The 24,893-nt window shown below is 36.6% G+C and overlaps 1 protein-coding gene across 2 annotated transcripts; it reads left to right on the top strand.

Annotated features, from left to right (window-relative positions):
- The first annotated feature begins 8,248 nt into the window (after window positions 1-8,248).
- Window positions 8,249-24,640, top strand: LOC141543603 (complement C1r subcomponent-like protein). Of its 2 annotated transcripts, XM_074269091.1 has the most exons (5): window positions 8,249-8,379; window positions 15,110-15,302; window positions 15,985-16,140; window positions 16,256-16,330; window positions 23,707-24,640. In XM_074269091.1, exons 2-5 carry the CDS (start codon window positions 15,212-15,214, stop codon window positions 24,474-24,476), a joined length of 1,092 nt encoding a protein of 363 aa, XP_074125192.1. In that variant the 5' UTR covers window positions 8,249-8,379; window positions 15,110-15,211; the 3' UTR covers window positions 24,477-24,640. The 2 variants fall into 2 exon arrangements, with proteins under 2 accessions (XP_074125192.1, XP_074125193.1); XM_074269092.1 differs by lacking the exon at window positions 16,256-16,330.
- The last annotated feature ends 253 nt before the right edge of the window (window positions 24,641-24,893 follow it).

Raw genomic sequence — 24,893 nt, 5'->3', positions numbered from 1 at the left:
CAAGGAACTGAAGTGGTTAAGATACAAATGAGCCCAGGCAGCTCACCTCCAAGCAGCAGGCTCAGTGATGCTTTTAGATCGTTCCTGATGTCCTTTCAGTAAATGATTTTTAAAATGGGAAAGATCTAGGGATGTATAGCATTTGAATGCCATTGAAATGAGAGTTCCTTGAGTTCAAGGAATTTAAAAATGAGAAAGAGATCTGATCAGCTTATTCTACCCAATTCAATTCTCCAAATGATTATGTAGTAATTTAAATATCTATATTGGGGAGGGGAATAGAAAACCAAAAAATAGGACTTATATAGCCAAAGAACATTATTAAAGGATATAAAGGATATATTTACAGCCTGTGGGCCTCTAAATCTGTCCAAATTAGGGCAATGATTTGGCAACATCCCAGGTGATCTAAAGATTTCTTTCAAGCTTTTTGTTTTTCCTTTAATATAGAAAAAGTTCATTTACAAAAGATGTTCTGTCCTTTTTGGGGGGGGAAGGTTCCAGAATGATGATGGTACAGCATCTACTTCCAGATCTGTGTTTTGGAATTGTTGAGCAGGATAATTAATTGAGGGGGATGAGCATATGAGAGTAGAATATTCCCTGATTTATTCAAGGTTGGCTAGCATGAAGGCTATGGAAGATCTTATTCATGATGTCAGATGCAGATGGGTATTGATCTATGGAGTTGTCATTGGATAAAGAAGGGAACACTCCTTAGAGGCAGCTAGATGGTGCAGTAGAGAAAACAGTGGGCCTGGGAGTAAAAAGAGTTAAGTTCAAACCTTTTGTCAGTTATATCCTGACCAAGTCATTTTATCTGTTTGCCTCAACTATAAAATGTGGACAATATCATCTATCTCCTAAAGCTGTTGTGAGGATCAAAGGGATATTAGCAAAAAAATTAGCACAGTTCCTGGCATATTTTAAGTCCTATATCAATGCTTGTTCCCTTTCTCTCACAGACGATTTTAAAGGCAATAACAAAATAAAAAGTGTGGGTACAATTAACATTAAATACATCTCAATTATCAAGTGATAATCAAGAAACCTTCAATTATTCTCTCAAAAGGGAAATCAAAAGCTCCCTAGAGATAAGTGGGCCTTTTACTCCTAGTCTGGGATTCTACAAGTGAAATGCTAATTCTGATTCCAGAGAGGAAGTGAATAAACTTCCAAACCACAAACATACTGACAAGGGGATAATAACCTTACTTATGAAGCAGGAGATGGGCCAATGAGCTCAGCGCATATTAGCAAGTGTGAATGGCTGATGCAATCCCCAGGTGAACTTGAGAGCCAGCACAGACCTTCTGCAACTGGTTCTGATATGTTAATCACATAGAGAAAAGACACCTCTTTGGTTGGCTGCCTAGACAGAAACAGTACGTTTCAAAGGCAGGTGTTGACCAGACTGTCACTTCATTTGGTACGATTTCTTGCCTAGCTGCATTCTGGTGAGAGAAGAGATAATGCAGAAATGAGAGAAACATTAGGCCATTCCCATTCTGTTAGGTTGTGAGTTCCTAGAGATTGGGGAACGTCTTTTTCTTCTTTTTGTATTCCCAGCACTTAGCACAATGCCTGGCACATAGTAGGTGCTTAATAAATGTTTATTGATTGATTGATGTAGCTGATCAAGTATTGATTGTGTGGCTTCAATTCTTTGTCATGTTGGTTGTTCTTTCATTTTAGGTGAAGGAAAATGGAAAAGGAAGTCTGCTGTAGAGCCTGGCTAATTCAGCATCATGCCTCAAGGAGGTCTTTGGAACTTCTCCCATATTAATTGAAACTGGGATTCATCTATAAGTGATGGCCTCAGGCAGAAGAATTGCTTCACGTCAGGGGATGGAAGGACCTTCACTTTCTCTCTTTTCACTCTCTTTTCTCTCACCAGAATGCTGCCAGTAAGGAAAAAGTCAAACAAAGCAAAGGGGCAGGTTCTATTTATTTGAACTTTTAAAATACACTCTGCTTTTGTTACATAGTCAGCCAGTCAAAGAAGTTCTTCTGTGCCACATGGTTAGCAGACAAGAACCATTTACAAAAACGGACAGAATAAACACTTATAATTGTGCCTACTATGTGGCAGGCACTGTGCTAAGCATTTTCTCTTTTCTTTTACAAGTATTTTTTATATTTTATTTTTATTACTTATTAATAATAATATTATCAATAAAAATAATGAATGAATAATTAGAAGTATTTACAAATATCTCATTTGGTCTGATTTGATTTGCAAAATGTTTACATATGTTCCAAAATTCACAGGGAGATTGTGTCAACTGAACACTCCATGCAAGAGTATAGGGTCATTGGTCAATTCCATATTATACTTATTTAAAAATTTTATTGTTGTTCTATCATATCCAACTCTTTATGACTTCCTTTGGGGTTTTCTTGGCAAAACAAAACAAAACAAAACAAAAACCTGGAGTGGTTGTCATTTCCTTCTCCAGCTTATTTTACAGATGAGGGAACTGAAGCAAGTAAATGCAATTAAGTGCATTGCCTAAGTTCACACAGCTAGTAAGTGTTGAAGGTTACATTTGAACTTAAAAAGATGAGACTTCCTCAATTCAGGCCTGGCCCTCTATTCACTGCACCACTTACCTGCTCCCTTATAAAAATATCTATGTTCACATGCATATATGTATGCATATCTATTACAGAAAATACTATTAATTTGCATTCCTCAGTTAGAAAGGGTATCACTTGTAGTTACAAAATTTTAAGAAGCAAATAATACCATCAAACAAAAGAAAGTGATATGGAACTACACAACCAGAAATTATAAATAGCCTTGCAGAAGTATTGGTCCTACTACCACATGTTTATAGGTGATGAGAACCAGTAGATGTGGAGAGATTAAGGTGAGACAAAGAAAGGGAATGATTGAAAAAGTCAAGCTCTCAGAGGAGACAGGCAGGGATGGCCTCTGGAGCCTCATACTAAGGGACACATTATCTCGGGTTTCCTAACTAGCCACTAGCTAAGAAAGCAAGAAAAATCTAGACATGGAACCAGGATCTGTAATCCAGTGCTCACATTTTGAGGGTTCATTCCTAAGTGTCTGTTAAACCATCTATTTTCTTCATTTAAAGAGGATAAGCTAAATTAGCTTCATATCAGAGAAAACAGGCTTCTGGGGCAGGTACCAAATGACCACAGTAGACAAGACACCTTGGGGGGAAGAAGACAGAACAGAAACGCCACTCCCCACCACCTGCCAGCCACCATTCTAATGAGCCAGAATACTGGGAGTGCTCCCGGAGAAAGGCACAAAGATGCAGCTAATATCTTTCTCCCCACCACAGACTGACTTGGTTCTGCTGCTAATTCAATTTTGCCCAAGGCAATAGGGTTGAACCCAGTCTTACATCTGTGACTGATAGAGGCTGCCTGTGCCTTTGGTGAGTATCCCGGGGAAGAAGTAAGCCGCCCACCCCAGATTCACGTTCCACTTTCTGCAGGCCTATAGAGAAGCAAGCTGTGTCCTTAATTAAATTAACCAAGGATACAGTGTAGCATGGAATTTGGACAGCAGATGGCACTGTCTTCAAACCACCAGAAAAGCGGTTCTAGCAGAGGAGAGCCATTGCGCTTGCCCAGGTTTCCATCATAGCTGCAATTTCCCAATCGTTTGTCAGCTTTCACTCTGCCTACAAACTCTTAGGTATCTCCCAGCCTCCTATCATGTTCTTGTTTCAACTTAATCAATATTATTCTAGTTGTGTGGAAATAAAAGTATATGAAATCTTGATTTCATTCTATTTCCCGTCCCTGCTAGTCTAGAAAGTTTTTAGGAAGTTAACCAACCTCGTTTGTAAGATTTAGGGGTCCATAGGGCTTATAAAAACATAATAAAGTAAAAACTAAGGGAATCTTCCCCCAAACCTCTGAGTGGAAGGTTTGGGGAGGAAGATAAAGGAAGAAATTTACTTTTGGAACTTTCTAGGATAGGCTCTGCAAAGAAATGAAGAAAATGGAAGCCCCATCATGGGGCAAGTAGCCAATGATTTGGAATTAATCTCTTGGTTCAATCCCACCGACTACTGCACATTGGTAGTTATCCGTCCAGGTCTGTTTTTCAGTTGCTACATATTGGTCCCATATCCATCCCAGGTCTCCACTTTGGCCACTGCTTTTCTCAAGGATCTATCCCAGATCTGCCTTCACTAGTCAGTGGTGACTTAACAGTTAGTGGTGACCACCTGTTCTCCCAGTCCTGTCCAGTATTTTGTGTCGGTACCCTCTCCTTGGGGGAAAAAACCCTGGAAGGGTTAAGATAACCCCAAGCAAAATCTCATTTTGCTTTCCCATCAGCTTTATTCCTGGACCAAATCTATCCTCAGGCAAGTCTACTTTTAAAGTCCAATGAACTGAATTTCTCCTACTCTGAAAATGCTCTCAAGCTCATTCTAGTTCAATGGAGGTAAAATACATTGCAATACCACCACCCGACTATAGAAAACAATAGTAGTCTCTTTACTTTCTTAAATGCTCTAGGCACCTGTGTAGCCCCAGTCTTTAGCTACCAGGTCACTACCAACAGAGCATGTGTAAAGAAACTCATGGTTCTTAACCTTTCTCTAGTGTTTTTGTTTAAAATCTAGTAGAATTAATTCATCTAAATAATAGTTAATTCTCCTTACTTAATGCATTCCACTCACTTGGACTGCCAGTCTTACTTTTTTACTATAATACCAAAAAATTCATTTAGCATAGAGACTAAATTCTTACAAATGAAGGACAATTAGACTACTTCCTAGCCACATCATTACCAGGTTTGTGTGACTGATATTCCATAATCCCTTCAACATTGAGTGTTCCCTTTTATTGTGGTCTTCATTTTTGAATGGTATAAGAACTTCAGAATTGTTTTAATTTTCATTTCTCTTACAATTCAGATCAGATTTTTTGCAAGAGATCTTTTCTGGTCCCTTCTACTGCTAGAGAAAAAATTGTCTAATATTATGGGCTGACTTTACTTCCTTTTTTAGTGTGTGTGTGTGTGTGTGTGTGTGTGTGTGTGTGTATGTGTGTGTGTGTGTGTGTGTATGTGTGTGTGTGTGAAAGAGAGACAGAGAGAGACAGAGACAGAGAAGAGGGACATCTCTTACTGATTTGGAGCTCATTTTCATATGACCATTTACAATTTGTGATTCTTTTAAAAACTTACTGTTTGTGTTCTTTGACCACTTATCTTTTAAAGAGTGGTTCTGGATCTTACATATATATCTATGTCAATTTAATATCTTGAATGTCAGACTTTTACTGGTAATAGTTCATAGAAGTATTTTTTCCACTCTATTATTACTCATCTAATGATATCTTTATTGATATTGTGCATGCAAAAGCTTTTAAAAGTTAACCAACTCTATTGAATATTATTTCTAGGATCAAATATAAAAACTTCTCTCTGGCTTTTAAAGCCCTTAACAAATCAACCCCTTTCTTCCTTTCCAGTCTTCTTACATTTTACCACACTCTTTACAATCCAATTACATTAACTTACTATTTCTCAAGCACAATTCTATCTCCCAACTTTTCTTTTTTGTTGACTGTTCCCCATGCCTAGAATAATTTCACTATGGCTTTCTTGTCTTCCTTTAAGACAATTCAGATCAGACTTTTTGCAAGAGATCTTTTCTGGTCCCTTCTACTGCTAGAGAAGAAATTGTCTAATATTATGAGCTGACTTTACTTCCCTTTTTAATGTATGTGTGTGTGTGTGTATGTGTATGTGTGTGTGAGTGTGTGGAGAGAGAGAGAGAGAGAGAGAGAGAGAGAGAGAGAGAGAGAGAGAGAGAGAGAGAGAGAGAGAGAGAGAGAGAGGAATTGCTCTTTGCAAGGTCATTTCCCCCATTACAACTCTTTGTGGATAGAGACAGGGTTTTCACTTTTCTTTGTAATCCCCAGTACTTAAGTTGCCTGACACATAATAAAAATTACATAAAATGTTGCTAATTGATTATTTATTTTGCCTTTTCTGATACTCTTTATCTCTTATTTAGTTAGGAAATCTTTCTCTACCCAGACTTTTAAGAAGTTTCTGATCTAGTTTCCTTCTATTTTGACTCTATTGACACACACAGATACACATACACATACGACATAAACTTAGTTTCTGGCAAATTTGCTCTCTAGTTTTCCCAACATTTCTCATCAGAAAGAGAGTCCTTCTCCCTCTAGTAAATTATGTCCTTGAAATTAGCAGAAACTGGAACAACTAATTTTGATTGCTTTATTTCTTATTTCATTTCTTCCTTTAATGTATTCTTCTGTGTTTTTTTGTTTTGTTTTGTTTTGTTTTTTGTTTTTTTTGTTTGTTTGTTTTTTGTTGGTTTTTTTTTTTTTTTTTTTTGAGGCTGGGGTTAAGTGACTTGCCCAGGGTCACACAGCTAGGAAGTGTTAAGTGTCTGAGGCCAGATTTGAACTCCTCTTGAATTCAGGGCTGGTGCTCTATCCACTGCGCCACCTAGCTGCCCCCCCAAGTGAATTTTAATATATTTTTCTGCAATTATATAAAATATCCTCTCATTAATTTTTATAGTTATCTATTCACAGAAGCTTTCTTTGTAGTAGCAAAGAATTATAAATAAAATGAGTGTCCATTAATTGAGGAATGGCTGAAAAAATTATGATATATGAATACAATTTCTGGATAGCTCCCAAAATTTATAGATTTGATGGCCTTTCCCCTGGTAGGTGGGGGATAAGAATAGAATACTGGGCCTGGAGTCAGAAAGACTATAGTTCAAATTACTTATCTACTGTGTGACCTCTATTTGCCTCTGTTTCCTCAACTATAAAATGGGGGTAATAAAAGCATTTATCTCTACCTTCAAGGGTTATTGAGAGGATCAAATGAGATAATATTTGTACAATAATTAGCGCAATAGGCGCTATATAAATGCTGGCAAAGAGAGTGATAATGATGGTGTTCCTTTACAACATCCCCCTCTCTATGCTTTTATACTGGCTGGAATATATTTCTTTCTTACTTCCAACTAAGATCAAGCACCACCTGCTACATTAAACCTGATACATCATCATTGTTCTTAAGGCCAGGGATGTTGTTTTTGTCATTTTTTCCTTTCATTTTGTGGTTGGAGGAATTTTATCTACTGGAGTACTCCCTCCCTCTCCCCACCATGGAAGCTGAGCTAGCTTTTGCCAAGACCCTCCACCCTATGCAGATGTAAAGGTTGTTTGAGTCAACCAATCAATCAAATTACCTCATCCCATTTAAAGAGACAAGATCCTATTCTCCGATAGCTTTTTTTAGATGAGAAAACGTCTATCTTATTCACAAGGACTGAACAAGGCCTAGAAATTTGAAACATAAATATGAAAGATAGTAAATGGAGGGATTTGATCATACCTTGTGGGACTTGTATAAAACCAGTAAGCTCTTTTGGAATTTGAGATTTGTGACGATCATAGATACAATCAAATTTCCTTTTTTTTCCCTTTTTTTCCTAATTGCTACCAAAGCATTTTTGGATCTCAATATCAGTCAGTAAGCATTTATTAAAAACCTATTGTGAGTCAAGCACTACTGGGGATTGAGTTTATAGAATAAATTTCTCCCTCTCCTCTCTATCCATCCTAGAAAAAAATTCCCTCTGGGTACCCCTAGAGGGCAGTGGGGAGAGGTATCGTACCTGGCTCTGGGAGAAAGTATTCATTACATTGGCTGGTACGGAGGTAGAATCCCCCCGGTTCCATTTTTTCAGACAGATCCCTGAAGGAAAGGAATAATAGTTCCACTCACAGGATAAAGCAGACAAAGAATCAAGCCATAGGAAACAAAAAAGACAAAAACTGAAAAAGACTAAGATAGAAAAGAAAGGAAACAGCCAGCTATGAATCATTTTAACTTTTCTCTATCTTCTCATCTTCTAGTTTTCTAGCAAGAAAATTGACTATGGGGGAGAAAAGCCAGAGATTTACATAATAACTTTATAATATATTTTTGAAAGGGATATTGTACATAATAGATTTTCAGTTTTGTATGCTTTTTTTTATCATACTATGTTATGGAAATGATTATTTTATTTCATAAATTAAAATAAAAATTTTAAAAGAAGATTGATTAATCTTGAGATTTCTCTACTGCCCTAAAGCCAATAGATTAAAAATCTAGACTCCAAAAACCTTGCTATTTCCCTTATTTCGACAGCAGGTGTCGCCTTCTGCAGGTATTTTGGGGGAAAAAGGAACTTGATATAGCATAGAAGTCATTTCCAGTAATTCTCCTCTAGTCCCAGCCTGGCCCCACCTACTCTTCCATTGCTAGAGACGAATAAATTCCCTTGCTCGGCCTACGGAGCACTCACCGGAAGCCTGCCTTATAGCCTGGATTTACCAGATGTGAGTGAGTTCTCTATGGGAGGACTGGTAGGGGAGGAGTGCTTGAGGAAAAGAAATGGTAAAGTTCCAGAGATAGCCCATCTCCCTAGAGGCTGTTGGAAGGTCTGTGCTTCGGAGTTAGGAGCAGGTAGTAATGGCCTGTCCCAGGAACTCCACCTCCCAGGCTGGCTCTTACTTGTTGGTAGCTGATATCTGTCCCTTTGGGGAGCCCTTTACAAGGCTATACAGTATATCTCTTTCCCTTCTGCACTATTCAGAAGCTTCCCTGAAGTCAAGGCCCCTGAATCCTCTCAGCTAGAGTTTGATGTCCCAGGAAAAAGCATGGTGGACATGAAGGTTCTGTAGGAAACAAAGGCTCCTCTTTTTGTAGCCGGCTAGTGAGCTTTTCACTGATAATCTGGCTTCCTTTTCTGGTATTTGCTTTCAAATTGGAAATTAGGAGAAGCGATACATAGCTGCATAGGATTTAGAGCTAGAAATGATCTGACAAATCAAATTAGTCCAATCTTACAGATAACATTACAGAAAAAGAAACTGAGTCTCAGAGAAGTAGAAGAATTTGCCCAAGATCACTGATCAATTAGCAAGCATTTCTTAAGTACTTATAGTGTATCGGCTGCTGTGCTAAGTGCTGGGAAGAGAAATACAAAAAAAATTAAGGAGCTCCTATTCCATCTTGGGGAGACCATATGTAAGCACATGCAGAATAAATACATAGTTAAATGCAAGATACTTAGAGAGAAGGACATTAGTAACTGAAAGGATCTGGAATGTGTTCATGTAGAAATTGGTGTTTAAGTTTCATCTTGAAAGAAGGGAGGAATCCTTGGAGGTGAAGATTTTAAGCATTGGGCTAATGAAAGAGCATAGAATAAGGAGTGTGAGATAAATGGAGAGAAAGACAGTTTGACTAGAACGCAGAATATGAGGGGAGAGGGGGAAGGAGATCATTTATAATAAGACTAGGAAGATAGATTTGAGATAAGATTGTGAGAATTTTAAATGCCATTTGGAGGAGTTTATCATCTTATTCTAGAGTGTCTATATGAGATGAGAGAAAATGAAGAATGGAAGATAACCTGGTAAAAAACCTGGAAGACTACCAGAATGATATCTTTAATAGGGGAAGGGAAGAGAATAAGCATTTATAAAGTGCCTACTATATGCCAGGCACCATACTAAGTGCTTTTTAAGATTATCTCATTTGATCCTCACAACAACCTTGTGAGTTGGATGTTGTTATTATCACCTTTTTACAACTGAAGAAAAATTCCTCAAAAATAGGGAAGCTTAATAGAGAGGAAGTTTTGGGAGAGAACAAATAAATAGCAGAACTGAAATTTTTATGAAGATCTTCTGCCTCCAGTTCCAATAATGACCTTTTCCATTAAATTATGCTGCTGCTTCTGAATGTATAAATGTTGTGAACAGCTTCATGGGCACAACCTCCTGAAGGCTATGTAGGGTCTCATAGAAACAGAGCTGGAAGAGAATTTAGGGGTCCTTACAGATTAGGAAACTGAGACACAGATGAGGTTGAGTGAATGTCTGAGTCCGGATTTGATCTTCAGATCTTATTCCAAGTCCAGCTACCCAGATGCCTCAAGGATAGCCAGGCATAAGAATCACAATTGGGGCATCAGATGAAACATAACATGAATGATGAAAAAAAACCCACTTGTTGCAAAAAAAAAAAAATAACTCTCTGAGGGTTGCATTAGAAAGTGCTTGACCTCTGGTCTCTCTTGAGAAAGAGTGAGGAGGCTTTAGTCAATGTGTTGTTTCTTCATTTCAACATCCAGATCACAAGAAATAGGGGATTGGAATGGAGTATCTCCATTTCCTTTAAGGAGTGAATCACTTCACCAGGATCAAGTTCATCTAGAAAGAATTATATTCGATGTTCATTTTACCCTTTAAACTCACCTTATTTTCTTATTCCTCCTGACTATAATCCAGAAGAATCTAAATTTCTTTTATAGGACAGGGATGTTTTTGGTTTTGTCTTTATACACCCAGCACCAAGAGCAATGCTTAGAATGTAGGATGTGATTAATAAAGACATGATGCAAAGGACAGCAGGGCAAGGATTCAAAACCATTCCTAAATGGGAGGCTAGAACAAGGTGACATCTGTTTAAAGAATCAATGTATAATTAACCTTGGAGCCTGAGAGAGATCTCTTCAAAAGGCTCAAAAGGCATAAAGTATTACATTAGTGATAATCATGGTGTGAAATACTGTAGTTATCCATTCAATATTTTAAGCATTAATATATTGCCCTGGCAGAAGTACTGAGTGCTATGATGAGTATAGTTCTGGAGAGGGAGATGGAGCCATGTTAAATAGAGTTATTATTTACAGGAAGTTGATTCATGTTACCAAACCCCAGAGACTAGTGTTTTTAGAGTGGACAAAGTCAAGTAGTGAAAGTAGTGAAAAGGCAATACTACATTGGGACCTGAAACAAGATCACTTATGTCACATGTATCTTGTTCTATTTTCTACACTGGACATAGGAGAGAATAGCAAAAATATTTTGAAAACATGGTTCAGAAATAGGAAATAAAAGATCAAAGGTTTGTAGACTAAAGGATTACATCTATCATGAATAGTTTCTATGAGAAAAAAATTGAAAACTTCTAGACAGACATCATAAGCCCTTGAATAACATTGTAAAAAATTAACTTGATTATATAGATAATATATATATATATATATATTTATATATTACATAGAGAGAGTCAAGAAATGATAGACCAAAGATATGAGAATCATTTCTAAACCAGTTATTTGTTTTTAATAATAATAGCTTTTTATTTTTTCAAACTAGATGCAAAGATAATTTTCAACATCCACCCTTCCAAAACCATGTGTTACAAATTTTCTCCCCCACCCCAAGATAGCAGGTAATCCAATATAGATTATACACATGCCATTCTTCTAAACATATTTCCATATATATCATTCTGGACAAGAAAAATAAGATCAAAAGGAAAAAATAAAAAGAAAAGAAAAACAAGCAAACAACTACAACAATAAAGGTAAAATATTATGTTGTGATCCACATTCAGTTTTCATAGTCCTCTCTCTCTCGATGCAATTGGCTTTATCATCACAAGTCTATTGGAATTGCCTTGAATCACTTAATTGTTGAAAAGAGCCACGTCCATCACAGTTGATCATCACATAATCTTGTTGCTGTGTACAATGTTCTCTTCAACTTATGCAGCTCAACCTGACATATTTAAACAACCTATTGGTGACAAAAAAAAAAAAAAATGGGAAATGGAATTAAAAAACAGATATCACTATAGAATTTCACCACTTCCTAAGGAAGTTTAACTAAGTATAGCAATCACCACAACAGAGAAACTAAAAGACACTAGAAATAATCTTACTAAAGAAACACTCGTTCTTATCAAGTGGACAAATATGGTAGCCAAGAGCAATATCAAGATTTAAAGTCAGAAAATTCAGAGTTCAAGTATCATTCTTTCTATAAATATGACTGAGGCAAATCATTAAACATTTCGGAGTTTCAGTTCCCTTTTCTGAAAAATGCTGATAATACCAGTAATTGCTTTATGAGGTTGTAGTGAGAATCAAATAACATTGTATATATATAAGAGTTTTATTAGGTTCAGATATCATTATTAGACCATAGACTTGTCAATAAAATCTTCCAGAGAAGAAGAGTGAACAATTATGCAAAACAGCAAGATGTATAAGAATAAACAAGTTTGAAGGAAGCTTTGTTAGAGCCAGTTAAGCCATATCAACTTAAATATATTTGAATGTAATTGTAAAGAGAATAATGAACAAAATAATGAAAATGAAAATATATGTAAAAGAAAACAACCAGTAAAGTTAAAGGCCTTGAATTAATAGCATAATAAGGATCAGTTGGCTGAATGGGATGCCTTGCTTGGATAAAAGAAGAATAAGAGGATATAATAGCTATCATCAGGTACTCATGTTTATTTTGATTGGTCCCAGAAGGCAGAAAGAACCAGGACCAAGGGGGGGGAATTTTCAAAGAACCAAATATAGGATTTATAGAAGGTAGAACTATTGAAAGTTACCTAAAAGTGTAATGGGTCATCTTAGGAGATTTGGGGCTCTCCTCTCCCTGGAGATAATGAAGTAAAGATTGAATGCTTCAAATGGTTGTTGGGTATATTGCAGAGGAGATTTTTGTTCAGGTACAATTTGACCTCCAAGATCCCTTCCAACTTTTGCTATCTGTGATATTGAGAAGAGAATTTCCTAGGACTTTGGATAGACCTTCTAAAGAGAAATAAGAACAAGAATAATAATAACTAACATTTATATAGCACTTACTATTGTTTTTTGTTGTTGTTGTTGTTGTTTTGTTTTGGGGTTTTTTTTCCTGAGGCTGGGGTTAAGTGTCTTGCCCAGGGTCACACAGCTAGGAAGAGTTAAGTGTCTGAGATCAGATTTGGACTCGGGTCCTCCTGAATTCAAGGTTGGTGCTCTATCCACTGCACCACCTAGCTGCCCCGCACTTACTATTGTTCTGGAACTTGTTTGGTCCTTATAAGAATCCAGAGAGATATTATATTTATTATTTATAATATCCATTTTACAGATGAGGAAACTGAGGGGAATAGAAATTAACTGACTTGCCTATAGTCACACAGATATTTAGAGTCTGAGGCTGAATTTGAACTCCAATTTTCCTGATTTCAGGTCCAGGATTCTATCCACTATGCCATCCATTTAGCTGCCTCATGACAAGGTATAGATGGGAAAACTCATATTGATGAGATGACTAGGACATTGAAATCTATTGGGATGAAAATGAATCCCTGAAGCATGTAGTCAGCTCTTGATCAGATGCATTAGAATTAATCTCTAAGTGAATTCTTTGCTTGCAATTGTTTTACTCTAGGCTGACTCTTCCCCAAACCTGTAAACAGAAAGAAACAAAATCATTGATTGTGAACATGATTAAGAAGGCAAGTCCACTGCTAAAGCAATCATAAAGGTTGCATTTCAAATATAATTAAATGATGATTGAACTATAATTTTTTAAAAAACATCCTACTGTTTTTTTTTTTTTAACTAATATTCTCCTCCATTTTAGTGGATAACAGAGAGTTGGGATCCCATAGGGCATCAGCTCAAGAAGGGACCATAGAAATAATCCAATTTATTTTACAAATGTGGAAACTGATCTTTTGGAAGGGAAAGTAATTCATTTACCTCAGGTCACAGAACTATTATGATAACTTCAATTATGCAACCTGACATATTTAAACAACCTATTGGTGAAAAAAAATGGGAAATGGAATTAAAAAACAGATATCACTATAGAATTTTTTATTCCATTTCCTTTGATTCCATTCAGTTTTCCCCCACCCCACTACACTGTTTCTTTCTCAGTGACTATATTTAGTTGACTATATTATATTTATAAGGAATATTCATGATTATCACAGGATCATAGATTTAGATCTAGAAGGGACCATGGAAATCACCAAATTCAACCCCCTTTATTTTACAGAGTAAGACTACCAGTTAAGGGGTTTACCCAAAGACAAGTGACAAGAAACTGAACTTAAACCTCAAAGATGCTGCAGGACCAGGACACCTATTTCTGGTTAGGATTCAGTTGATGAGAAAATTTCTCAGAAGAGGTAGTAGAAAGAACAAAGTTCATCTGCTCATTTGTTTTAAAAGAAGTATTGATTGGTAGATTCTGAACCAATATTAAAATATGATGAGGAAAGGAACAATGTTAGAACATTATTAGTCTCTGTGTGTAGGGTTTGTTTTTTTGTTTTTGTTTTTTTACAAGCTGGAATTCTTTGTAAATGTGATCCCTGTGAGAATCTGTGTGTATGTGTGTGCATGTGTTGGAATGAGAGGAAGATGGAGAAGAGTTGTGAAGACATTTTGTTCTTTGCTTTTAGGATAAAGTGTGTGTGTGGGGAGGGAACAAATGATGTGCTGATTGGAATTAAAAATTTAGTTCAAAAGAGCTGATTAAAATGTGTTCTGTACACTAAAGTGGGGATTTCTATGACTATTACAGATTACAAAGGTGAAATTAGGGAAAATGAACAGAATAGTGCGAAAGGAAACCTATGGACAGAGCCTTCCACTTTGAGGTGTCCTTGCACATTTATTTTGACATTGGTGGGAGCAGATTGAAAGTAGGGAAGGAAGCAATACAATTGACTAAAGGAACTTAAAAAAAAAAAAAAAAAAAAACATATTTCTACGTTTATCATGTTGTGCAAGAAAAAATCAGACCAAAAAAGACAAAAACACAAAAAATAAAAAGTATACAAATAAACAAATAAAGGTACAAATGCTATGCTTCAATCATATTCACTCTCCATGATTCTCTCTCTGGATGTGGATGGCATTTTCCATCCCAAGTTAAAGGAACATCCTAAGCATTTGATAATGTTTGGATGACGATGGAATCAGGAGTGGGCTAGGCAGATAAAAGAGTATATAGAAAGTGGGCAATTATTGGCTTTTAATTCTGAACCCTTATGCCATTCCAACTAATTTCTCCATAGATAAGGTAAGTGGGCCTGGGAGAATGCTAACAAAGTGCAGAGAGAGATTTAAGTGGTGAAGTATATATAACATGGAGTCTATTTCTATTGGTCTTGCAACCAATATGAAATTGAGATTTTCCATCTAGATCTAAGTCATCCCCCTTTTTTTTTCTTCTTCTCCTCCCCTTTCAGTTCTCAGTCAATTGGACCCATGTGATCCAGTTTAGTGGAGAACTGGAATTTGTTTGAGGGAATTATCTCAATCACAGGAATTTTGCACCCTGGCAGAAGAAAATGAAGTTGTCTTTCTACACAATCTTCTCCAATCTCGAAAACTGGACTACCATTTTCTTCAAGGGTTTCCTGGTCTACTATCAAGTTGTGGGTAAGCATCCATACCAAGAGGGTTGTAAAGAAAGGGTGACCTTTGCCACAAAATACATTCTATGTGCAGCTAGCTATACCTGAATCTGGAGAAAAATCAGTCAAGGACAGCAACAACTGAAAGAATACAGATTGAAGGCAAATGCAATCTCATAAGGAGAAAATCAGTTTTTGTCCCGGAAGAGTTTAAGAGGAAGATAAGCCTCAGTATTAGCAAACAATAATTGTCTACTTACTATATTCTCTTTTATCTTCCTGACCCACTCCTGATTCCAAAGTCAACCAAACATCATTCACCATGGGAAAAGGATGCTAAGAATAGAAAGTGGATCCATCATGCCATTTTTAGCCAGGAGAACCAGAAGTAAAGCATGGGAACTGTAGTCACTTTGAAGAGGAAATTCAACCACTCTTTCCAAATGTTGTTGAGCTGGGGCAAAATCCTGTCCACTATGGACCAGGTTAGTATACCCAGTCTAAGTAGTGTTGAGTTATAGCTAGCTCTCAAGAAAGAGCTCAACAATTAAAGATTTGTTACAAGTTCAAAAGGCAAAGAGATGTGCCCCAGATAACCATCCCATGCTGGAAGAAGGATAATTGAAGATTTTCAGGATGACTTAAAGGAAATTCTTTGTGGGGGAGAGAGCTAATGGAAGAGCTTACATATCTTTTTTCCCCTATAGTCATGACCTGCAGCTCTCCCCAAAACCCGTCCTATTGGGGTTTTGAGAATGTTACTGAGTCTGGAGAAGATACCTACCAAGATAAGATCTCTTACCCATGCCATGAGCCATATTACAAGATAGTGCCTGCCATGGACAGTGGCCAGCCTTTACCTGGTAAGGAATCAGTCCCTGATTTATCCAGTCCCCCAAAATAAGAATCTTCTATGCATATGTCTCCCTTACCTTCCAAATTCTAAACACCTTAGTTTATCTCATGTTGTCTCCTAAGGAATATTCAACGATTCAACCCAGGATATCTGGAAAGACAGAGAGGGAAATGGGAAGACTCCTCAGTGTTTACCTGGTAAGCAAAACCCTCAACAGCTTTATCTTCACTGCTTTCCCAACCCTCCACCCCCATCTCCACCAAGTTAGCTCTCAGACACTGAATTAGCATGTAGTAATCAAAGAGAGAGTAAAGGTCTAAATTAAGCATAATGTCTAACATATAATAACTGCGTGTTAACTTGACTGAAGGAAAATCGACAACTTCAGATGACCATTTTTTTGTAACTTCAAGTAAATCTTTCTACCTTACAGAACTTTGATTTATGAGGTTGATCCATAAAAGGAGAAACTGGGCTAGAATATGATCTCTAAGGTCTTCCTTTCTTCCCTCGGGATCTGACACTCTTTGCATCAGTAAAAGAGAGGAAAGAAGCAAAGGAATGAAAGAGGAAGTTTGGGAAAGGAAACTAAAAAAAGGACTTGAAGTCAATCCCCCTAAAACATTCAAAGTATCATATGAGAACTAAAAGGGATCTTAACGATCATTGTTTTTATAGGAACTAAGGTCACAGGGATGGGAACTGGCTTGTCCAATGTTGCAGAGGGAGTCTTACTCAACTTCTACTGAAAAAGACTGACCTGAGATTTCCAGATAGCCTAGATTCACAAATTAATTCAGGATCCTTAGAGATAAGATGTGCTGGAGCTAGCTGATCAGAAAACTAATTGAGAAATTCTCAGTATGAATGTTTATACCTAGGAAATCTGCAAATGCTATCAATCAGGACTTGATATATTGTTTTTGATGATTGTCTAGATTTAAGAAAATGATGGAGAAAAATTTAATGATGCAAATTAAACTTTAAAATAAGTAAAGACTACCCTATCATTCAGCAGAAAGAGCACTAGCATTGGAAGCCCCTGATTCAAATCCTGCTTCTGACAATCTTGTACAGCCTGAGGCAAGCTACACACTGTCCCCATCACCACTCCCACAAAAGTTCAAACATCTAGAATGCCCTCTAGTCCACCCTCTGCTTTAGGCAATTGCCTTTCCAAGGGCAAAAATCTCCATCTCTTCTCTTACCTTCAATTCACTAGTTTCTGCTGTGGGAGCAAAGGAATCAAATTTGAACTCAGGTCTTCTCTTTCATGCTATACACAGAGGGCTCTTCCCACAATGTGATACCTTTCCTCTATCTTCATATAGACACAAAATGTCCTTTGGAGTGTTTTGGTTGAATGTTATTGGGACTTTGTACAGGTTTTTAAGATACTCAGACCAATGTCGAGCAAATTTACATAGGGTTTACAAAGGATTTTCTGTGCTATCTCATCTGATCTTCACAACTGCATTGTGAGGTAGGGGCTATTATTATCCCCACTTTACAGGGAAGGAAAAGAAGCTTGAGAAGAGAATGAGCATTTATATAGCTTTTGCTATATGTCAGGCATTCTGCTAAGTATTTTGCAAATATTATTGAATTTAATCTTTACAACAATTGTGAAGACAAGTGCTATTATTATCCCAATTTTGCAGTTAAAGAAACTGAGGCAAACAGATTAAATGGCTTGTCAAGAGTCACACAATCTGTATTTGTCAGAGGTGAGATTTGAACTCGGCACTCTATCTATCTATCAGCTGCCTCTGAGTAAGTTTAAATCAGATAATTAGTATCTAAGGTAGCATTTGAACTCAGGTCTTCCTGACTCTTACACTATGCCATCTAAGTGCATAGGAGACAAAGCAGAACATAAGGTAGAAATTTCAAACTTGATGTCCATTATGAACAAGCAGTTCACAAAATTCTAGAGAATGGATCAGAACCAAATTAAACATAAATGCAAAATATTTAACAACAAAAAAAGAAAAATTAAATATAACACAAATTATGTTAACTTGTGGTTTTCTAAATCAATATATACCTGCAAAGATTTCTCTCTGTCTTAGTTTTACCTCACTGAATAAAGCACAGGTCTACTATCTCCCTAAGTTTTGCTCCCAGAGCACCTCTATCTGCTATCAACCTAAGCCTCAGTCCCTACTTTCAAAAGAGGCACAAGCTGCACGATAATTGTATGCATATATGCATATATGCATATACATATATTGGAGTTAACATATATTTCTACCATGTTTAACATATATCGGACTACTTGCCATCTAGGGGAGGACATGGGGGAAGGGGGGGTGAATTGGAACACAGGGTTTTGCAAGGGCTAATGTTGAAGAATTATCCACACATATGTTTTTAAAAATAAAATGCTTTAATAAAAAAAGAGGCACAAGTTTTTACTAGCATAATAACTTTTGCATATTAAGTAGTTAACCAAATTTTATTTCTAAGACTGTTGATGCAGAGAATTCCACGAGAATTGTTCCTCTGCCTTATTCAGAGCTTAAATGGTACTTGATCAGTTAGACTAGAATTTTCCAACCTCAATGTAATCAAGTGCAAAGTTCCATCAATGACTTGACCTCTGATTTTATGCTGTAAGAAATTTCACTCTTCTCTAGAGCAGCATCTACTATTAAACTTGAAGCACTAAATAACATGCTCACACAGCTAATAAGTATTAGATATCTAAGGATGAATTTGAAGTCAGGTCCTCCTGACTCCAGAGCCATCTAGTTGCCCCTAACTTCTTCTAAAATGTTATTGATGTTTTACCTCTATTTCTTCCTTTATGTCTCCTCCTTCTCAAGGAGCCATCCTTTATATATTTTTAAAAATTTTCTTCTTAGATGATTCAAACCAGTTTCAATTGTTCAGTGATGGAGAAAGTCATCTACACCCAGAGAGAGGCCTGTGGAAACTGAGTGTGGACCGTAATGCTTTCTGTTGATGCTTACTTGCATTTTCTTTTCCTTCTCAGGTTTTTTTTTTCTTTAGATCCAATTCTTATGCAGCAAGATAACTGTATAAATATGTATACATATATTGGATTTAACATATATTTTAACATATTTAACATGTATTGGCCATCTAGGGGAGGAGGTGGAGAAGAGGGAAAAATTTGGAACAGAAAATTTAGCAAGTATCAATGTTGAAAAATTACCCATGCATATGTTTTGTAAATAAAAAGCTTTAATAAAAAAACATAAAATAAAATGAGAGGGGTAGATTAGGAATTTAAAAAAAAGAAATCTAAAGCCAAAAAAAAAAAAAAATTATCTCATTAATCTGTCCTTCCTGCTACCTTTATTGGGTACATTTTTTAAAATTTAAAAACAAAAACAGGGGACAGCTAGGTGGCACAGTGGATAGAGTATATAAAACAAGATGAAACAAAACAAAACTTTGTCATGTGCTTAGAACATCAGAAAAGATTCAAAATATATAACAATGAATTATTAGTTTAAGAGAGTACATATATTAGTACAAGACATTGTATTCATGAGTGTCCATCTTTTCTTTACTTCCTTGTAAATTGTTCTTTTGGTCTCTGCTGTGTACTTTTTTTTTACTTTATTCTTTTTTTTCTCCTTTTTTCCCCTTTCATTACTCTCCTCCCCCCCCCCCAAGCAGATTATAGTTAAGAAGGGATACATTTATGTATACATATAATAGATAGATAGATATACACATTCACACACCCCACTCTCCTCCACACACATGTATATCCATACACATATCTTTCCTATTTCTCGTGACTGCTTTAATTCTGCTCCTTAACTTGCCTTACTATTACTTAACCTCTCCCCCCCTCATGGATCCCTCCCTTCTCTTCCTTCCACACCCTTTGCTTCTCAGTCTGCTGATTCCTCTTCCACTTATTTCTTTATAGATTTTTGGAGTGTACTATACCTTCAAGGTATATATGTAGTGTTGCCTACTTAATCCATTCCTGATGTGCATAGGTTTTTAGAACCACAAGCCCTTCTCCCCCCTCTAATGCCTCTGTGTCTATTCTTCCTCTGTACCTCATTTGTATAACATTATTACTATTTTTACCTAAAACTTTGCCCCAATCTTTCTTTTGATCTACCCTATTGCTTATGTCAATCTTAAACATATAATATAGATTTCCCATGTAAAAAAAAAAAAACCATAAACAATTTGTCTATGTTAAGTTACATGAAATTGATCTTTGATATTGGCTCTTATATGTTAAATTTTCTATTGAAAATTCCAATTCCAACCAAAATTCCAACCAAAAAACAAATTCCAATTTGGTTGATAGAAAGTCCTGAATATCTGCAAGTTCACTGAATGTCCATTTTTTCTCATTCAAGATTATAGATAATTTTGCTGGATATGATATATTTGTCTAAAACCCTAGTTCTTTTAATTGTCATTAGATGAGATTCCAGGAAAGTGCACAGCAAAGAACCAAAGAACAATTTACAAGGAAGTAAGGAAAAAATGGACACTCATGAATATAATTTCTTCTACTAATATATATATATATATGTATATATATATATATATATATACATATATATATATATATACTTTCTTAAACTAATAATTTGTTGTTATATTTTGAATCCTCCCTGATGTTCTGCTGGACCCATGACAATGTTCTCTCTCTCTCTTTTTTTTTTTTACTTTATTTTGTTTTGTATTCCTTTTCAGTTTCTTTTTTTTTCTTACTGTATTTTTTCAAATAAAATAAAATTTAAAATATATAAATAAATAGAGAGATATTATCCCAGGACCTGCCGTCTTTTATTGTGGCTACAATACAATACAAGTCCTGTACAATTCTAATTGTAGCTCCAGTATATTTGAATTGTTTTTTGTTTTGTTTTGTTTTTGCAAAATTTTAATTTTCTCTTTGATCTGGGGGTTTCAAAATTTGGCAATAATATTCCTATGTGTTTTCTACAAATGATCTTATTGAGCTGATGATTAGTGGATTTTTTTCTTTTCTACTTTCCCCTCATGTTCTATCACTCCAAAACAATTTTTTTGGATTATTTTTTACATTATTGTATCAAGGTTCTTTTTTTTTTATCACAGCTTTTAAGTAGTCCAGTTGTTCTTATATTTTCTTTTTTTCATCAGTTCTCCAGATCTGTTGTTTTTCTTATGTTATTTCATTTCTATTCTATTTTTTCATTCTCGATAATCTGTTTTATTATTTATTGGTCTCTTATAGCTTCACTGACTTCCCCTTGCCCAATTCTAATTTTCAAATGGTTATTTTTATCATTGAGATTCTATATTTCCTTTTCTAGTTGGTTAACTTTTTTTCATAATCTTTTTCTTGGACAGTTTTTATTTTTATTTTTTATTTTTTCTCTATGTCTCTCATTTGATTTTTTTAAATTGTTTTTTGAGTTCTGTAAATTCTCTTTGGGCAGGGACCACTTAATGTTACTCTTTGGGGTAGAAGTTGTTTGTTTTTTTTTAATTAGTGTCTTCCTCTGAAGATGAACCTCAGGCTTTCCTGTTCCCATAGTAAGTTTTTATGTTTGGGGGTTTTCTTACTGGTTCATTATTTTTAAATTAATTTTTTAATTTTTTTAAAAAATAATAATTATTAGTGTAAGCATCTATAATTGTGGGATAGGGGGAATAGTGCCTCTAGCTTCACTTCAGTTCTTTCCTCCGACCTGGAGCCCCTAGCCAAGAGCTCCACCCTTCTGCAAGTGCCTATAGCCAACAATGTTTTTGTCTCCCTACCTCTGCACTTCTAGTGTGCTTCTTCTTCCCACCCAAAACCCTGTCTCTGCAGCACAGCCAGGCCTGGCATTCCTAATCAGCAGAGGTTCCCTCAGTCTTCCCAAACTCAAATTCTGACTCCACATGCAGTCTGGGAGGTGGAAATTCCTGTGGTTCCTGCTGAGGCTCTGGCCAAACCCAGCTTGTCCCAAGGATCCCCACTTGGTGTTTCTATGGAGCTAGCCTGGAGGTGTTTGCATTTCACTTGGGTTAATCTTGGGCCTGGGGGCTTTCTTATGATCTTCTTGGATTGTACCAGGAAGATCCCTGTTAGGCCCCATGTCTTCTTGATTATTCACAGTCTATGTTCCCCTGAGACACAAATTTGTTCTGTTTGGGGGGAAATCTGGAGAGTTTGAAATTTACCAGCCTACTCCCACCATCTTCCCAGAATCCTCCTTGGAGCAAAAAATTTTAAAACCCTCAAATAGTCAATAAATGCACTTATGCATAGTCCACCCCCCCCAAAAAAAAATCACATTGTCCATTTCTAAAAACTTCACATCTCTCACAATTTCTAAATTTTCTATTTCAGATTGTTCTAACATTCAGTTAATGATTCTCAGTGGCTCAAAAGGGAAGAAGTGGCAGGAGAAAGTCAAGGATGGGAGAAATAGGATGCAAGAAGAAAATGCAGTTGGTTTTTAAGGTTTATAGATTTTTAAGAAGAATATTTATAAAAGATTTTACAAAGCACTAAAAGTAAGGTTGGCCCAATAGTGGTCCACAGTATGATACGTAGCTACCACTGAACTAGTCTATGGTCCCAGACCAAGGGGGAGGTCTCACATGGGACCTTTGGAAAAATATTCTTGTTTTAGGATTTTAAAAATTCTATACAGGATGAAAAAAGTGACAAAGGGACACAACACAGCAGGAGAATGTCAAATAGGGTAAAGGAAGAGAAGAAACCCAATCAACCCAAGACTAAGCAGCTCCATTTGATTTAAGACATTTTCCACCCCTAAAAGAATTATCCTTGATTAGATGACTAAAATATTATTGTTAGACAATTCCTCTGTCATAAGGTCCTCTCTTTTAAAATAACAGTGCCCCTGAGAGAGGCAACCCAGCAATATGTCTAGACAAATGAATTGTTAATCACTTTCCTTATGAAATTGGAGAAATTCCCATATGAGTCAGGTGGAAAAGATGGATACATATTGAAATGGAGAGAAAAGGCATAAATCAACATACTTTTTTCATTTGCTCAAATTTTTCCTTCTGGACATTCAAAGGGCAAGTTTCCAATGAAGCAAGAGATAAAGGAGAATATTAGGAGAATAGGAACAAATAGTGGACCTGTCATTTCATTAGCACTGGAAACTGCTGGATTTGGAAGCTCCTTTTACCAGTGTAGGTTTGGCACCCCTTTCCAATTCATAGTCTTAGAAAGAGGATTGACATACATTCCAGAATATGCTGGAGGTCGCTCTTCCTGGCCTCTGAGACTAGTTTTCTTTCTATCATACCCTGTTGTTTCTCCTATCAAGAAAGTCAATCCCAAAATAAGCAATCAATTCTTGCCCACTAATACTCAGTTCATTTACTTGTGACATACATGATTTTGTCTATATTTCTTTGTTGTTTGCATCATTACTCAAGATTTACACCTATCTTAAACAGTTATTTCCCTGAACCTCATCCTTAGCAGAGGGAAGTAGCTATGTGACTCTCTTTGTATGGTGGACAGTTTGCCACAGAAAGTTGTCCTTCATCCATGTACTATGGTTATGATGATATAAATGACATTCTTTTCCTTCTCTCTCTGGAATTCTAGTGTGTGGACAACCATTCATCCCTATTGACCAGGATCAGGGGGCCCTGGATGCATCCAAAGCAAAGCTGGGAAACTTTCCATGGCAGGCACTCACCATCATTTATGGACGTGGAGGAGGAGCTTTACTTGGGGATCGCTGGATCCTCACAGCTGCCCATACCATCTACCCCAAGGACAGCTTCTCCCAAAAGAACCAAACTGTGGAAGTTTTTCTAGGACACACAGACCTAGAGGAAATCATAAGGCTGGGGACTCACACCGTCCGAAGGGTCATTGTACATCCAGACTACCGTCAAGAAGAGCCAAACAATTTTGAGGGTGACATTGCACTATTGGAATTAGAGAACAGAGTCTCCTTGAGCCCCAACATCCTCCCCATCTGTTTGCCAGACAGTGAGACTCTCTATAACAGTGGCTTGATGGGTTACGTCAGTGGCTTTGGGATGGAAAGAGGCCGACTGGTTAGCCAGCTGAAATATGTGCGACTACCCATTGCCAAGCGAGAGGCTTGTGAGAACTGGCTTCTGGAGAAAAATAGAACTGAGGTATTTTCCTCAAACATGTTCTGTGCTGGAAATAGGACCCTAAAGCAAGATGCCTGCCAGGGGGACAGTGGAGGAGTCTTTGCTGTGTGGGACAATACTACAGAGCGTTGGATGGCCACTGGCATTGTGTCCTGGGGCATTGATTGTGGAAAAGGGTTTGGCTTCTACACCAAGGTCCTCAATTACATGGACTGGCTCAAAGGAATAATGGAAGGGGAGGCCTGAGTCTCTAGGCTTGCTCTAGTCTTGGCTCAAAAATCACCATAGGTTTGAGGTTTTCAGAGTGTGGCTTCAGAGAGTCCTCAAAGTCAAAACTATTTTCATAAAAATACTAAGTCATTTGAATTCTAATATGGTAAATGTCAATAAATATAACCTACATAAAGTTATTTGGGAGTCTCAATAATTTTTAAGGTGCTAAGACCAAAAAATTTGAGAACCACTGCTATTAGGGGGGGAAAAAAAATGACTCTTTAGATAATAATTGTTTCCCAAGCAGCATCAACGTTAAAAATCACTGATATACTTAAAGATGTAAAATAAGCTATCTTCTCAGTCTCCATCCACCTCCTGAATTGAATAGTATTTTATAGCCACTTTCTCCCAATACTTTGTCTGTCTACTGGTTTCTGCAATTGCCTG

This window comes from Sminthopsis crassicaudata, chromosome 5 (genome assembly GCF_048593235.1).
Source record: "Sminthopsis crassicaudata isolate SCR6 chromosome 5, ASM4859323v1, whole genome shotgun sequence".
NCBI classification, from domain to species: domain Eukaryota; kingdom Metazoa; phylum Chordata; class Mammalia; order Dasyuromorphia; family Dasyuridae; genus Sminthopsis; species Sminthopsis crassicaudata.
This window is presented reverse-complemented; position numbering and strand designations above follow the sequence as displayed.

What these genes read in the sequence shown, in the direction of transcription:
- LOC141543603 (XM_074269091.1), top strand. Translation starts at nt 15,212, where the DNA reads ATGAAGTTGTCTTTCTACACAATCTTCTCCAATCTCGAAAACTGGACT. An exon ending in CAGTGGCCAGCCTTTACCTG is followed by an intron (nt 16,141 to 16,255) that starts GTAAGGAATCAG and finishes TTGTCTCCTAAG; the next exon opens with GAATATTCAACGATTCAACC. An exon ending in GACTCCTCAGTGTTTACCTG is followed by an intron (nt 16,331 to 23,706) that starts GTAAGCAAAACC and finishes CTGGAATTCTAG; the next exon opens with TGTGTGGACAACCATTCATC.